The sequence below is a fragment of the Zingiber officinale genome, chromosome 5A (assembly GCF_018446385.1).
Source record: "Zingiber officinale cultivar Zhangliang chromosome 5A, Zo_v1.1, whole genome shotgun sequence".
Classification (NCBI taxonomy): Eukaryota; Viridiplantae; Streptophyta; class Magnoliopsida; order Zingiberales; family Zingiberaceae; genus Zingiber; species Zingiber officinale.
In genome coordinates, this window is record NC_055994.1 from 101,101,022 (window position 1) to 101,115,064 (window position 14,043).

General features: G+C 39.3%; 1 protein-coding gene and 1 pseudogene across 1 annotated transcript; both read left to right on the forward strand.

Moving 5' to 3' along the window:
• The first annotated feature begins 3,067 nt into the window (after positions 1-3,067).
• On the forward strand, positions 3,068-12,511 carry LOC121979849 (annotated as a pseudogene).
• Positions 12,512-12,972: 461 nt separating this feature from the next.
• On the forward strand, positions 12,973-13,578 carry LOC121981241 (disease resistance protein Pik-1-like). Its single transcript, XM_042533669.1, has one exon. It carries the CDS (start codon positions 12,973-12,975, stop codon positions 13,369-13,371), a length of 399 nt encoding a protein of 132 aa, XP_042389603.1. The 3' UTR covers positions 13,372-13,578.
• Positions 13,579-14,043: the final 465 nt, after the last annotated feature.

The window sequence follows — 14,043 nt, forward strand, 5'->3', positions numbered from 1 at the left end:
TAAATTATAAACAGTAGCTCACGACCATGATGGAAAGGAACAAACCATTGGAAGGTCGTAGTGTAATTAGGTGTTAGTTTATCTTAACTATATAATTACACTAGTACACTAAGAGTGTATTGAGTAGGACCATTAGAGGTCGTTTCTTTTATACTGACTTTATAAAGGGACAAAGACCTCAGTTATTATGGAAGTGTGTGCTCTTAATCCTAATATAATAACAAGCACATATATTTGATATTTATTTCTTTAATTTATCAATGGGTGAGATTTAGTTCGATGAATCAATAAGCCCGATAAGTTGGGAAATGATATCACTTATAGTGTGTGTTGTTGATTATAAAAGGAAACTGTGTCCTAGTAATCTAGGTTGAGAATGTCCCCAAGGGGAGCTCATAAGGATTGTCATGTTATACCCTGCAGGTGGACTTAGTCCGACATGACGATGAAGTTGAGTGGTACTACTTTTGGAGCTAGATATTAATTAAGTGAGTTGTCAGTAACTTACTAATTAGTGGACATTTGTTATCTTAAACACAGGGAGACTAACACACTCATAATAAGAAGGAGCCCAAAATGTAATTTGGGATTGGTGCGGTAGTTCAATAATAGTTCTTTAGTGGAATGAATTATTATTGATGAAATTAAGTTGTGTGTTCGGGGCGAACACGGGATGCTTAATTTCTTCGGGAGACCAAAACCAATTCCTCCTCTCGGTCCCTATCGTAGCCTCTAGTATATAGAGATTTATACCCACCGCATACCCACCTTCTTACCCATCCAATGGGGCCGGCTAAGCTAGCTTGGAACCCAAGCTAGGGCCGGCCAATATCAAGTGGATGAGTTATGTAGGTGGCCGGCCACTAGAATATTAAAAAGGATTTTTATTAAAATTATTTCTTATGTGGATATCATGATTTTAAAAGAGAGTTTAAAAATTAAAAATTTCATTTTATAGCTTTCTACAAAAGATTAAGAGAAGAGATTAATCTCTTTCCTTATTTGTAGTTTAAAAGGATGATTTTAATTTTTGGTAAAAACTTTCCTTATTTGTAAATCATCTACATGTTTAAAAGAGAGTTTAAAATTTGAAATCTTTCCTTATTTGTTGATTAAAGGAGGATTTTAAATTTTAAGAAAACTTTCCTTTTTAATCATGTTCATAATTTAAAAGAGAGTTTAAAATTAAATATTCTCTTTTATAAGTTTTTACAAAAGATTAAGAAAAGATTTGATATCTTTCCTTATTTGTAGATTAAAAGAGATTTTAATTTTTAGAGATAACTTTCTTTTTATCCACATGTTTAAAAGAAAGATTTTAATTTATTAAATTTCCTTTTTATAAACCAATCATAAAGGGATAAAAATTATTGGAGAAATTTTTTAAAAAATTTCTGGAGACAAATTAGGAAGTTTTAATTAATTAAAACTCTCCTTGTTTGTAGCTTTCATATGGCCGGCCAAATAAAATTGAGAAAGAATTTTATTTTTAATTAAATAAATTTTCCTTTTCAATGGCAAAAGAATTAAGGAAGTTTTTATTAAAATTTCCTTATTTGCCAAGATCAAGGATTATAAAAGAGGGGGTAGAGGAGGCTTCAAGGTTAACGACTCTATTCTATTTTTCTCCCTCTTTTCCTTGGTGGTGTGGCCGACCCTTCCTTCTTCTCTTCTTCTTCTCTTTGTGGCCGAACCTCTTCATGCTCATGGAGTTTTAATTGGTGGCCGGATCTAGCTTGAGGAAGAAGGAGAGAAAGCTTATATCCCTTGGAGCTTGGTTGGTGGAAAAGATCTTCATCTTTTGGAAGCTTTGTGCTTGGCCAAAATTTGAAGAAAGGAAAAGAAGGTGCTTTGGTGGTTTCTCATCTCGGAAGATCGTTGCCCACACAACGTCCGAGGTTAGAAGAGGAATACGGTAGAAGATCAAGAGCCCTTTCTAAAAGGTATAACTAGTAATTTTTCTTTCCGCATCATACTAGTTATTTTTGAAAATAATACCAAATACAAGAGGCATGCAATTCTAGTATTTCGAATATGTTTTTCGATGTTGTGTTCTTTTGTTTTGTTTTTTTTCCCTTGTGATTTGATTGTTCTTTTCGGTTAACCTAAAGTTATTTTAGGAAATTAAATATTAGCTTTCCATAAAAGGTTTTGTCTAGTCGGTGGTGGTTGCTCCCATATCCAAGAAGGTCATGTGCCTCGCCACGTCAGTACTGGAAACCAATTATGGAAATTAATATTTAATGGAATTAATAACTTAAGGTGATTTGGGTCAAACGTGTTAAGTTCCGCAGGAGACCCAAGTCAAAACCTAAAAGAACGAATAGATTAAGTTTTGGATCAAACGTGTTAAGTTCCGCAGGCGATCCAAAATTTAATTTAAAAGAACACATGGTAGCTAGGAAAAGGTTCAGACCTTTGTACAAAATTTTTGTACAGTGGAACCTCTAGGTTTTCCGAGTAGCAACCAACAATGACGTCCAAGGCAAGGCGAGGAATACGACAGAAGATCTCGAGGTCATTAGCATACAAAAAGAAGGTATAATTAGCAATTATTTTCTGCATCATGCTAGTTATTTCTTGTTGTAAGAATTCCAAACACAAGAGGCATTAGATCTAATTTTTTGAATAAGTTTTTCGAGTTTGTGTTTTCTTCTTTTTCGAATTTGTGATTCGATTGTTCTTTTTGGTTAACCTAAAGTTATTTAAGGAAATTAAATATTAGCTTTCCTTAAAAGACTTTGTCTAGGCGGTGGTGGTTGCTCCCATATCCAAGAAGGTCATGTGCCTCGCCATGTAGTCCTGGAAGACAATTTTGGAAATTAATATTTAATGAAATTAATAACATATGTGGATTTGAATCAATAGTGTTAAGTTCCGCTTGCGATTCAAATCTAAACCATTAAGAACAGATAAGTTAAATTTGGAATCAATGATGTTAAGTTCTGTCTGCGATTCCTAATTTAACTTCTACAGAACACAATAAGTTATTTAAGGAAAGGTTCGACACTTGTACAAAAAAATTTGTACAGTGGAACCGGTACGTTTTTCTAGAACTAACCAACAGATGAAGGGTGGATTCGGCATGTTCTTGGAAAATGCAGCAGAGGTTTGTGTGAGCGGCGACTTGCGGCGTAAGAAAGAAATGCATCTGCCTGCAAAAAATAGAAATCTTGTGCGTCATGACCGAGAGGTGTGGTGTAGGGAAAAGAGGAAATCTAAGGACACTGAGGTGGTGTGCGAAAAGCAAAACCTGACCGTGTGCGGTGTTAAGAAGAAGTTCGACGCAGGAGAAAGAGGTCTGTGACTTGTGGCGTGCGACGTAGGGAAAAGAGGAGATTGATCGAAGGAGACTTGCGGTGTGCGACGTAGGGAAATGAGGAGATTGATCGAAGGAGAATGAGCTCGATCGACTTGACCTGGACGTGTGCGTAACAGAGGTTTTGTGCGAAAAGAAACCTAGCGGCGTGAGAAAAAAGATCGACATAGGAAAACGACGGAGAAGTTAAGGGTTTTAATTAAGTTACGTTAACACAACATATACTTATAAATTAAAGTAATTGTTCCTATATCAATAATGACATTTATTCGAGCTGTCATAAGAAAGGGTCTAATTTGTTATTTTTTTTTGGTTTTTGATAAATGTCACTATAAGGTATTTATTATGATACTTATAAATAAATGTCGTTAAGATAATGTCACAATAGACTAATTTTCTTGTAGGGTTCTGAACTTCTCGAGTTTGTCTTATGGCATTCAATCCAAGGAAACTTATCACTCTTGTGGTGTGACATTTTCCTTTCTTTGTAGTCTTGGTTCGTTCCAGTGTTTGGTTATGGGTTAAAGCTTAAATTCTATCTTCAGGTTCTTAGATTTCTATCTATCGTTTGTTCCTGGGTTTCATTAGGATTGTTGGTGGGGTTCATGTCATCTTCTATCAGAGCTTCGGTTTCAAAGGTAAATGCTAAATCTATCTTTACTTACTACTCTTAAAAAAATTTACCAAAAGAAATCTATGAAAAAAATTCTACAAAGAAAAAACAATGAAAAGAAGAAGTTGCTTGTTCAAGTCGAAGTTTCATCAAAGTAAAATTCATTTTTTATTTTCTCTTATTCTCAATCTTCCACTTTTTCATTTTCTCTTAAATTTCTGCCATCAAAGTTTTGGTTGGTTTCTTTTGAATTGTTACATGATATTTCAATTTGTTCTAGAGTTTGATTAAGAACTAAAGATATATCATTAAGTAAGAGCCTTATCGTGAGTCAACACAAGTGTGAGTGCCTTACTCTCTGTTGGGATGTATACTATAAGCCTAGTTTTTATATGAACACCTGTTTTGAAATATTTTGAAATGAGAATCACTTTGGTCAAATGTCTGCATTTTATATATTAATGTAGTTGTCCATTTAATTTATATTGTAGATAACATGGTATGTGATGACACACAGAAGATCATGTTATCAGTTCCTTATAAATTATAAATAGTAGCTCACAATCAAGATGGATAGGGACAAACCATTGGAACGGTTGTAGTGTAATTTGGTATTAGTTTGTCTTGACTATAAAATTACACTAGTACACTATGTGTGTATTGAGCAGGACCATTTGAGGTTGTTCGATTTATACTGACTATATAAAAGAATAGAACCTCTGTTATTATGGATGTGCGTCCTCTTAATCCCTATATAATAACAAACACGTATATTTAATATTTATTCTTTAACTTATCAATGGGTAAGATTTATTCGTTAAATCAATACGCTCGATGAGTTGGGATCCTTATATGGTGTGTTGTTGATTATAGAAGAAAACTGTGTCCTAAGTATTTATGTTGATGATGTCCCCTTGAGGAGTTCATAAGGATTATCATGTAAACCCTATAGATGGACTTAGTCCGACATGATAATAAAGTTGAGTGATACTACTCTTAGACTCAGATGTTAATTAACTGAGTTGTCAGTAACTCATTTAATTCACGGACATACGATATCTTAAACACGGAGAGATTAACACACTCATAATAAAAAGGAGCTCATATTATAATATGGGATTGGTGCGGTAGTTCAATAATAACCATTTAGTGGTATGAGTTATTATTGATGGACTTGAGTTGGGTGTTCGGGGTCAACATGGGAAACCCAAGCCCATCGGGAGACCTAAACTAATTCCTCCTCTAAGTCCCTGTTGTAGCCTCTATATAAAGTCTCGCATCCACCCATCCATAACCGGGTTTGGTTTAACTTAACTTGGTTTGGTTTAACTTAACTTGGTTTGATTTAACTTAACTTGGTTTGGTTTAACATAGTTTGTTTAATTTTTTTTTAAACAAAATTTTGTTAATTTTTCTTTCCTTGTAATCGACGGCGAGTCTATAAAAAGTACTAGGATGTGATATCTAAAACCTAACTTTCTAATTATTCCACAACTCCCTTCTCTCCTTGTGATTGTCACCCCCTCTTCCCTTGCTAGGGCAGGCGACAACCAATTCTCTTCTCCCCTTATGGTCGGTGCCACCTTCTTCCCCACCTAGGGCTGGCGCCAACCTCTCCCTTGCAAAGGGCCGGCAGTTTCCCTTCTCCCTTGGTGGTCGGCGCCCCTTCCCATCCATTGGTGGTCGGCGGCTTGAAGAAGAGGAGGAAGAGAGAAAGAAGAGGAAGAAGAAGAAGAGGAAGAGAAGGAAGAAGATTAGAAGGTATCCCATCCTAGAGACTCCTTTTTGTAGGCGGTGGTTTTGGAAGAGAAGAGGAGGGTGGTTTTGTTCTTGGTAGATCGTCGCCCACACGACATCCAAGAAGAGGAGAGGAATATGACAGAAGATCAAGAGGTCTTTAGCTACAAAGAAAGGTACAACTAGTTCTTTAATTTCGTTGCGTAATTGGTTTTGTTTTCTTCGTATCGATTTTGGATATCGATTTTGAATACCAACACAAGAGGCCAGCGATCTTGTACTTCGATCAAGGTGTGCTTTGATCATTCAAGAACTTGCTTGATTGATCAAACACATGTCTGATCGAACGTACGAGTTGCTAGGAATAGTTCTGTACTTGTATAATTTTTGTACGGGAAATTTAAACGGAACGGAATTCCAGCGCCCTTCACTCTCGAGAGAAAAAAAAAGTGAGGAAGTGCTTGTGAGGTTTCAATTTTCTTTACAGAATGCCCAATATCTAGGAAGATAGTGTAGCTGAGGAGGGTAGACCCTTCCAAACTTCAATTGCAAGTATGATGGGAGAGATGCTATGAATGATGAGGGTTGAATTAGAATCTATCGATGAGAGGCTAGATCTAGTGGAAGAGAGTACATTGGGAAGACATTTGCAAGACCATCCTATTGTGCCACAACAAAGGCATGCTCAGAGGGTTGATGTAGAAGAAGAAGAAGTGGTGGACCAAGGTTGGATTGGATAAGAGGAGAAAGGAATGGGCATAGAGAAGATAGAATTGGTGGAAATCAAAGGGCTAATGACTTGAGAGGTGTAAAGCTGAAGATTCCATCCTTCCAAGGAAAAAATGATCTTGAAATTTATTTGGAGTAGAAAACTAAGATGGAAATGATGTTTGATTATCATGATTTTTTAGAACTTAAAAAGGTTAAGCTAGTTGTCATTGAATTCACTGATTATGCTATTATTTAGTGGGATCAAGTGGTGATAAATTAGAGAAGAAATAGAGAGCAACCTGTATCCACTTGGGAGAAAATAAAGATGCTCATGAGAAGGAGGTTTGTACAATTGTACTCAAATATTATTATAAAAGCTTATATTAACGGTTGTAGAGGCTGTCTCAAGGTTCCAAAAGTGTGGATGAGTATTTCAAGGAGATGGAGTTGTCAATGATATGGGCAAATGTGAACGAAAATCGGGAAGCCACCATGGCTAGGTTCTTGTATGGTTTAAACCTAAAAATTGTTGATATTGTTGAATCGCAGCATTATGTTGAGTTGTCAGACATGGTCCACCAAGCATAAAAAGTGGAGGAACAATTCAAGAGGAAAGGATTAATTTGGAGGGGACAACCAATGACTACCATTAATATATGACGGACAACTCCAATAAGAGAGAAACAACTACAAAATAAGTTAAAGTTTGAAATCTTCAAGAACCTCAAACTAACAACATCCGCTACTCAAGGTAAAAGTGAATCCATTTCTTTTAAATCCCATGATATCAAGTGCTTTAAATGTCAAAGGTGTGGTCACATAATCAGCCAATATGTGAATAGAAGGATGATGGTAATAAATATCCAAGGTGAACTTGAGTTAGAAGATGATGATGAAGTAGATGAAGAAGTGCCCCAAAAGGAGGATAGTGATGATGAGCAACATGGTATTGTTGGAGACTTATTGGTGGCCCAACAAGTTCTTAATTTGCAAGCTATGGAGGAAGAAGATAATCAAAGGGAGAACTTGTTTCATACTTGTTGCTTATGAGTAACAAGGTTTACAATGTTATTATTAACAGAGGAAGAAAATAACCAATGTGGTAGGTGTTGGTTTGGTGTAGAAATTATCACTACTAACTCAAAAACATCCGCATCCTTATCAACTTCAATAGCTGAATGATTGCGGTGAACTTAATGTGACAAAACAAGTCTTGGTAGTAATTTCCATTGACAAATATGAAGATAAGTTGTTGTGTGATGTGGTTCCTATGCACGTATGTTATCTTTTGTTGGGGAGACATTGGCAATTTGATTGGAATGTAACACATGATGAACTCACAAATATGTATTCCTTTACTCGGGAGGGACAACCTATTATTCTTGTACCCTTGATTCTAAGACAAGTTAGGGAGGATCGGCTGAAAGTATAAAAAGCGAATAAAAAAAGATAGAAAAATAAATTGAGAGAAAAGAGTCAAAGAAAGAAAGAAAAATTAAGAAAACCATGAATGAAGAGAAAAAAAAAAGAAAAAGGAAAATAACTTCTATGAAAAAAAAGAGATCAGAAGAACTTTAAGTAGGATCGTTGCGTGCTAGAGGGGGGGGGGGGGTAAATAGCACTCATGGCTAATTCGTTTGTTTTAAAACAATCAAGTAGAAATGTAGTGGAATAATGAAAAGATAGAGACAAGAAAAAGCACACCAAGATTTACTTGGTTCGGAGCCTGTGACGACTCGTACTCCAAGGCCGGCACGTGAGAGTGCTTTCAATGGGCAATAACTAATTAATTGAAGGTTACAACAAAATTTATAGTTAAAGTACAAGAAACTTTGAAATACAACAATACCGACAACTTGGAGAGTTGAATCCTTAGCACAATCATCGTCGGGGCAACTTTCGAACATTGAGAAGGCATTTTCTGAGCAGCTCGAAGAAGCGGAACTTGTTCGGAATGTTGTTATTAAGCTCATGGTCGAAGGTTGCTTTTATAGGTTGTTCCGGGCGCTTGGAACCACTCCGGGCGCTGGACCACATGGTTCGGCCAACTGACGCATGCCACATCAGCTTGCAGATAATTTTTGGGTTTCGGGCGCCCGAACCAACTTTTTTCAGTTCGTCATTTTCTATAAAATAAAGTTATTCTAGGCAAAAAAAAAAAACAATATATATAATATGAAATTTGACAGCCTCTGACTGTCCGGTTCTGACTTTGAGTTTTGTCGAAACTCTAGGTCGAACCGACGCCTACTGTTCCATCTTCAGGGAACGCGTTCTCACCTACTCCTCTCAGGAGAAGTTACATGTTGCCAGACTGGTCCTCCAGATCGACTGGACTTTTACTTAGTGCCCGAGACTTCCGGTCTTCATGCTGGACGTACGCTCTACAACCCGTCCAAACTTTCACTTGGTCCGCGATCACCAGGATTTTAACCTAAAGTCCCCGACTCTAGGATTTTGCTCGAAGCGCTTGACCCGTTAAGACTTTCCACCTAAGGTTACCACCCCCTATGACCTAGGGTTACCGCCCCTAGGGTTTTCCACCTGCTTAACCGCAGCTAGGACTTTTCATCACTTAAGGTTACCACCCCCTAGGGTTTTCCACCTGCCTATAATTCACTAGGATTTTTGCCTAAGACAACTTAGCACTTTCCTGCAAGCTCAATCAGCCTTATTAGATAGCAAGACATCTTAACTTTTGAATCTTTTGTCATTATCAAAACACAGGTTTGATCATCTGGTGCTTCCTACACCAACATTTTATTTTCAAACCAGCTATCTTTTATACTTTTGTATAAGGAGGCATTATTGAGTACTAACAATTTTAATGATTATTCGTCAAATGTTATTATCTCTCTCTTACATGAATTCGAGGATGCTTTTCCATGAGATGTTCCATATGGTTTACCTCCTAGTCGAGGAATTGAACATTAAATTAACTTTATACCCGGTGCTTTCATCCCAAATCGACTTGCCTATAAAATCAATTTAGAGAAAACAAAGGAACTTTAAAAACAAGTTAATGAATTGCTAGAGAAGAAGTATGTTCGAGAAAGCATGAGCTCTTGTGCAGTTCCTGTGTTACTAGTTCCTAAGAAGAATGGAACGTCAAGGATGTGTGTGGACTGCTGAGTCATCAACAGCATAACGGTAAAGTAACATCACCCAATTCCTAAGCTTGATGACATGCTTGATGAGCTACAAGGTTCTTGTATATTCACAAAGATTGATCTTAGGAGTGGATATCATCAGATTAGGATGAAAGAAGATAATAAATGTAAGACTGGTTTTAAGACCAAACATGGCTTATATGAATGGTTAGTAATTCCTTTTGATTTAACTAATGCTCTAATCACTTTTATACTTTTGATGAACCATATTTTACGTGTTTTCTTAGGGAGATTTGTAGTTGTATATTTCAATGATATTTTAATTTATAACAAAAACTTAGAAAAACATGTCACACATTTAAGATCAGTTTTGAGTGTGTTGAAAGAAGAGAAGCTTTTTGCTAATCTCAATAAATGCTCCTTTTGTATTGAAAAAGTTGTATTTTTTTTTCATTTTGTTATTAATGCTAAAAGTGTTGAGATGGATGAGGAAAAGGTAAAAGCAATCTAAGAGTGGCTAACATCGACAACAATCTATCAACCAAGTGAGGAGTTTTCATAGTTTGGCTAACTTCTATAGATGGTTTGTTCATAATTTTAACAATATTACAACTCCTCTTACTAAAGTTATCAAGAAAAATAAGACATTCAAGTGGGGAGCGGAGCAAATGAGGGAATTCAACATTTTGAAAGAAAAATTAAATTCTACTCCTTTACTAATCCTAGTAGATTTTTCTAAAACCTTTTAAATCGAATGTGATGCCTCTGGTGTTGATATAGGTGCTGTGCTTATATAGGAGATGAGACTCATTGCTTACTTTAGTGAGAAGTTGAGTGGAGCCACTCTCAACTATCTCATATATTACAAGAAGATGTACACATGGGTGAGGGCATTGAAGACATGACAACAATACTTATTACCGAAAGAATCCATGATTTACACAAATTATCAATCTCTAAAGAATTTGAAGAGCCAACATAAGTTGAACCGACATCATGATAAATAGATAGAATTCATTGAGATATTTCTTTATGTGATCAAATACAAGTAAGGTAAAGAGAACGTGGTTGTTGATGCATTATCTTGAAGATATGCTTTACTTTTCGCTTTTGATACGAAATTATTTGGATTTGAATTTATCAAAGATTTATATGATAACGATGCTGATTTTTCTGATGTGTTCAAAGTATGTGATAAGGTTGCATTTGGTAAGATTTATAGGTACGATGGATTTTTATTTCGTGAAAATAGATGGTATGTGCCAATGTGTTCGTTGTTTGAATTGTTTGCTAGGAAAGTCTATGGCGGTGACTTGATAGGATATTTTGACATTACTAAAAACTTTATGCGATCTATAAGATCACTTCTTTTGGCCTCATGAAATACGATGTGGAGAAAATATGTGAGAGGTGTATCACTTACAAATAAATTAAATCTAAGTTGAAACTCCATGCCTTATATACTGCTTTGCTTAGACATAGGGAATGTTGAACTGATAATGCAATGAATTTTATTTTGGGATTACATCTTACTAAGAGCGGAAGAGACTTAGGCTTTGGTGTGGTAGATAGGTTTTCCAAGATGACAGATGAGGGCGTTGATGGGGGCATCGACGACGCCGGTGGAGACGTCGGGCGTTGGCGGCGGAGGGGTGGTGATGTTGAGGGTGAAAACACCAGAGTCGGCGGAGGCCTGGGTGGGGAGAGGGTTGCTGGCGGTCTGGAAGGTGGCTAAGGAGTAGTAGCGGGGGAGGAAATGGAAGAGGATCAGATGGACCTGCTGCTGCTCCGACAGGGAACTAATCGTGCCGGACGGGAGGGCGGCGAACGGCGAAGGCATCGTCGGAGGCCGCGGATGAAGGACTTGGACTGACCGCCCTTCGTTCTGTTGGGCTTGTGCTGGGCTAGACATCGGCTCATTCGGGTTGAGCATTGTTTTTTACGGGCCGGAAATGGGCTGGGTCGAGGTGTTTCATCAGTTGACTCCTTCCATGGGGGAAATACATTATTACGTCCCTATTGTTTCTGAGTTTTCCCACTTATGTCCCTCAAATGTTTTCGTTCCCATTTATGTCCCTCATAAATCATTTTCGTTCTCACTTATGTCCCTGCCGTTAACTGGTCCGTGAATTTGAGACGGAATCGGCACGTGATCTGCACGTGCTCGTAAAAATCCTCTGCAAACTCAGCGCCACCGCTGCAAACTCAACGCCACCGCTGGTTCACCTTCGGATCTTGTGAGCGTGACGCTAACGTACGCACTGCCTCACCTGCCGTGATAACTTTAGCCCATTTTATATATATATTTATGTGATCAAAAATATTTTTTTTTTTAATTTGATAGTTGTAAGAGATCGAAAGGATTAGGATGGAATCCCCTTGTTCTTGCCAAGACATCTCTGAAATCTCTCGTAATTAAGGCTAAAAATTGGTCGGATTCGGCGCATAAATTCCTGAAGCAGTGCGCCGATTCCGGAAGCATTGAAGCTTGTTATGTGCTGGGAATGGTAGGTGTTCATTCATCGACTAGATTGAAGGGTTTCGAGAGATTCGAAGGATAAAGATGTGATCTTTGTGTGAAAATTTGGTATGCAGATTCGATTCTACTGCCTAGAGAACAGGGGAAGCGGGGCGGCGCTGATGGCCCGGGCGGCGATGGCGTCTCACGCGGCAGCTCTGTACTCCCTTGCCGTGATTCAGTTCCATGGAAGCCGCGGCTCCAAGGGAGACAAAGACCTTCACGCCGGTGTGGCGCTGTGTGCCCACGCGGCGTTTCTTGGCCATGTCGACGCTTCGGGAGCTCGGCCATTGCCTGCAGGACGATTATGGAGTCCAACGGAACGTCGCCGAGGGCCGGCGATTCCTTGTCCAGGCCAACGCCCGAGAGCTAGCATCCGTTCTCAAGTCCTCATCCGCCTCCCATGCAGCCTGGCGGCAGAATCACAACCACCACCACGCCCTGCTTCCGGATGCTCGCTCCTCAACGATTACGGCTCGTTTTCACAACCACCACCACTTTAGTAGATTTTTACGAGCACGTGCAGATCACGTGCCGATTCCGTCTCAAATTCACGGACCAGTTAACGGTAAGGACATAAGTGGGAACGAAAATGATTTATAAGGGATATAAATGGGAACGAAAATATTTGAGGGACATAAGTGGAAAAACTCAGAAACAATAAGGACATAATAATGTATTTTCCCCCTTCCATGAATCCGCGTTTTTTCCGCGTCGCCGTATCAGATTCACTTTACGCTCCAAGTTGACTGGTCCTCGGAAGAAGATTCAAGTGGGAACCGGCAGACGAAGGAAGGAAGGCACCGAGTGGCTCCCTCACCACCGTTGATCTACTCTCCCTTTCGCACACTCTCTCTGTATAAACACCATCGGACGATCTAATTGGCATTCCAACAAGCAAGACGCACCCCGAATTGCTACAGCTTTGATCGTTTCTTCTCAATCCAATTACATCGATCGCGAGATGGCCAAGCAGAAGTTGGTGCTGAAGGTGTCCATGGGAGACGCCAAGAAGCGCTCCAGAGCTCTCAAGATCGCCGTCGGGTTGTCCGGCGTGGTGTCCGCGGCGCTGGACAACGACCGCCTCACCGTGGTCGGCGACGGGGTCGACTCCGTGGAACTGGCCTCCGTCCTCAGGAGGAAGATGGGCGGCGCCGAGCTCGTCAGCGTCGGCTCAGCCGAAGAAAATAAGAAAGAGGAGAAGAAGTCGCCGGCGGTGGAAGAGTCCAATAAGAGCGCTTGGCAGCCGGCGCCGGCGATCTCCTGGACTACGTATCCTGCAGCCCCGCCGCCGTATAACAATTACCGGTACCCTTACGAAATCGGAGAGGCGGATCGGGAGGACAATTGTAGCATCATGTAGAGAGATCTAGACTAGTACCATGATCGATAATCCGTGAAGAATTGATTTTATTCAAGGCTGGTGAAACAGTCTGTGGTGCTGCCATCCACCTTTCTGGCTTTCTCCTTCGATCTTTCTGAGAAATAATGTCATATATTTTCCTTTGGAGCAAGCTAAATGTAGACATGGATGTATACGATAAGAATAAACACACTTTCCATTATCAAAGCAAGCTATTAGAACACAGTGAGCAGAGGTTGGATTAAAAATTACTTGGAGGGAAGTGACAGGCGAAGCCTGATTGAGCTCAGCCTTCCACTCGCGGAGCATCTGGTGGATCTGTTCCTCGAGAACGGCGACATTGGCGGCGCGGCTCTCCTTGAGGACCGATTGGAGGTCGTCCACCCGGTTGCGAGCTTTGTCCTTGAACAGCTGGTGCGACGTCGACTTGCAACCCTTCCCCATGGCGGAGATTCGATCGATCGGGCCGGGATCGGAACCCTAGACTTGGAATTGAGGGGGATCGAGGACGACGAGGGGAACCGGAATCGGGAGAAGAAAGAAAGAAAGGGAAAAAAAAGGATTTAGTGAATTAATTAACTGACCATCGTCACACCGTACGACGGAGAAAAGTGAAAAACGTAGGGCTGCAAACTAGTGTTCAACTTTGTTTGTTTGATAAAATAAAGACTA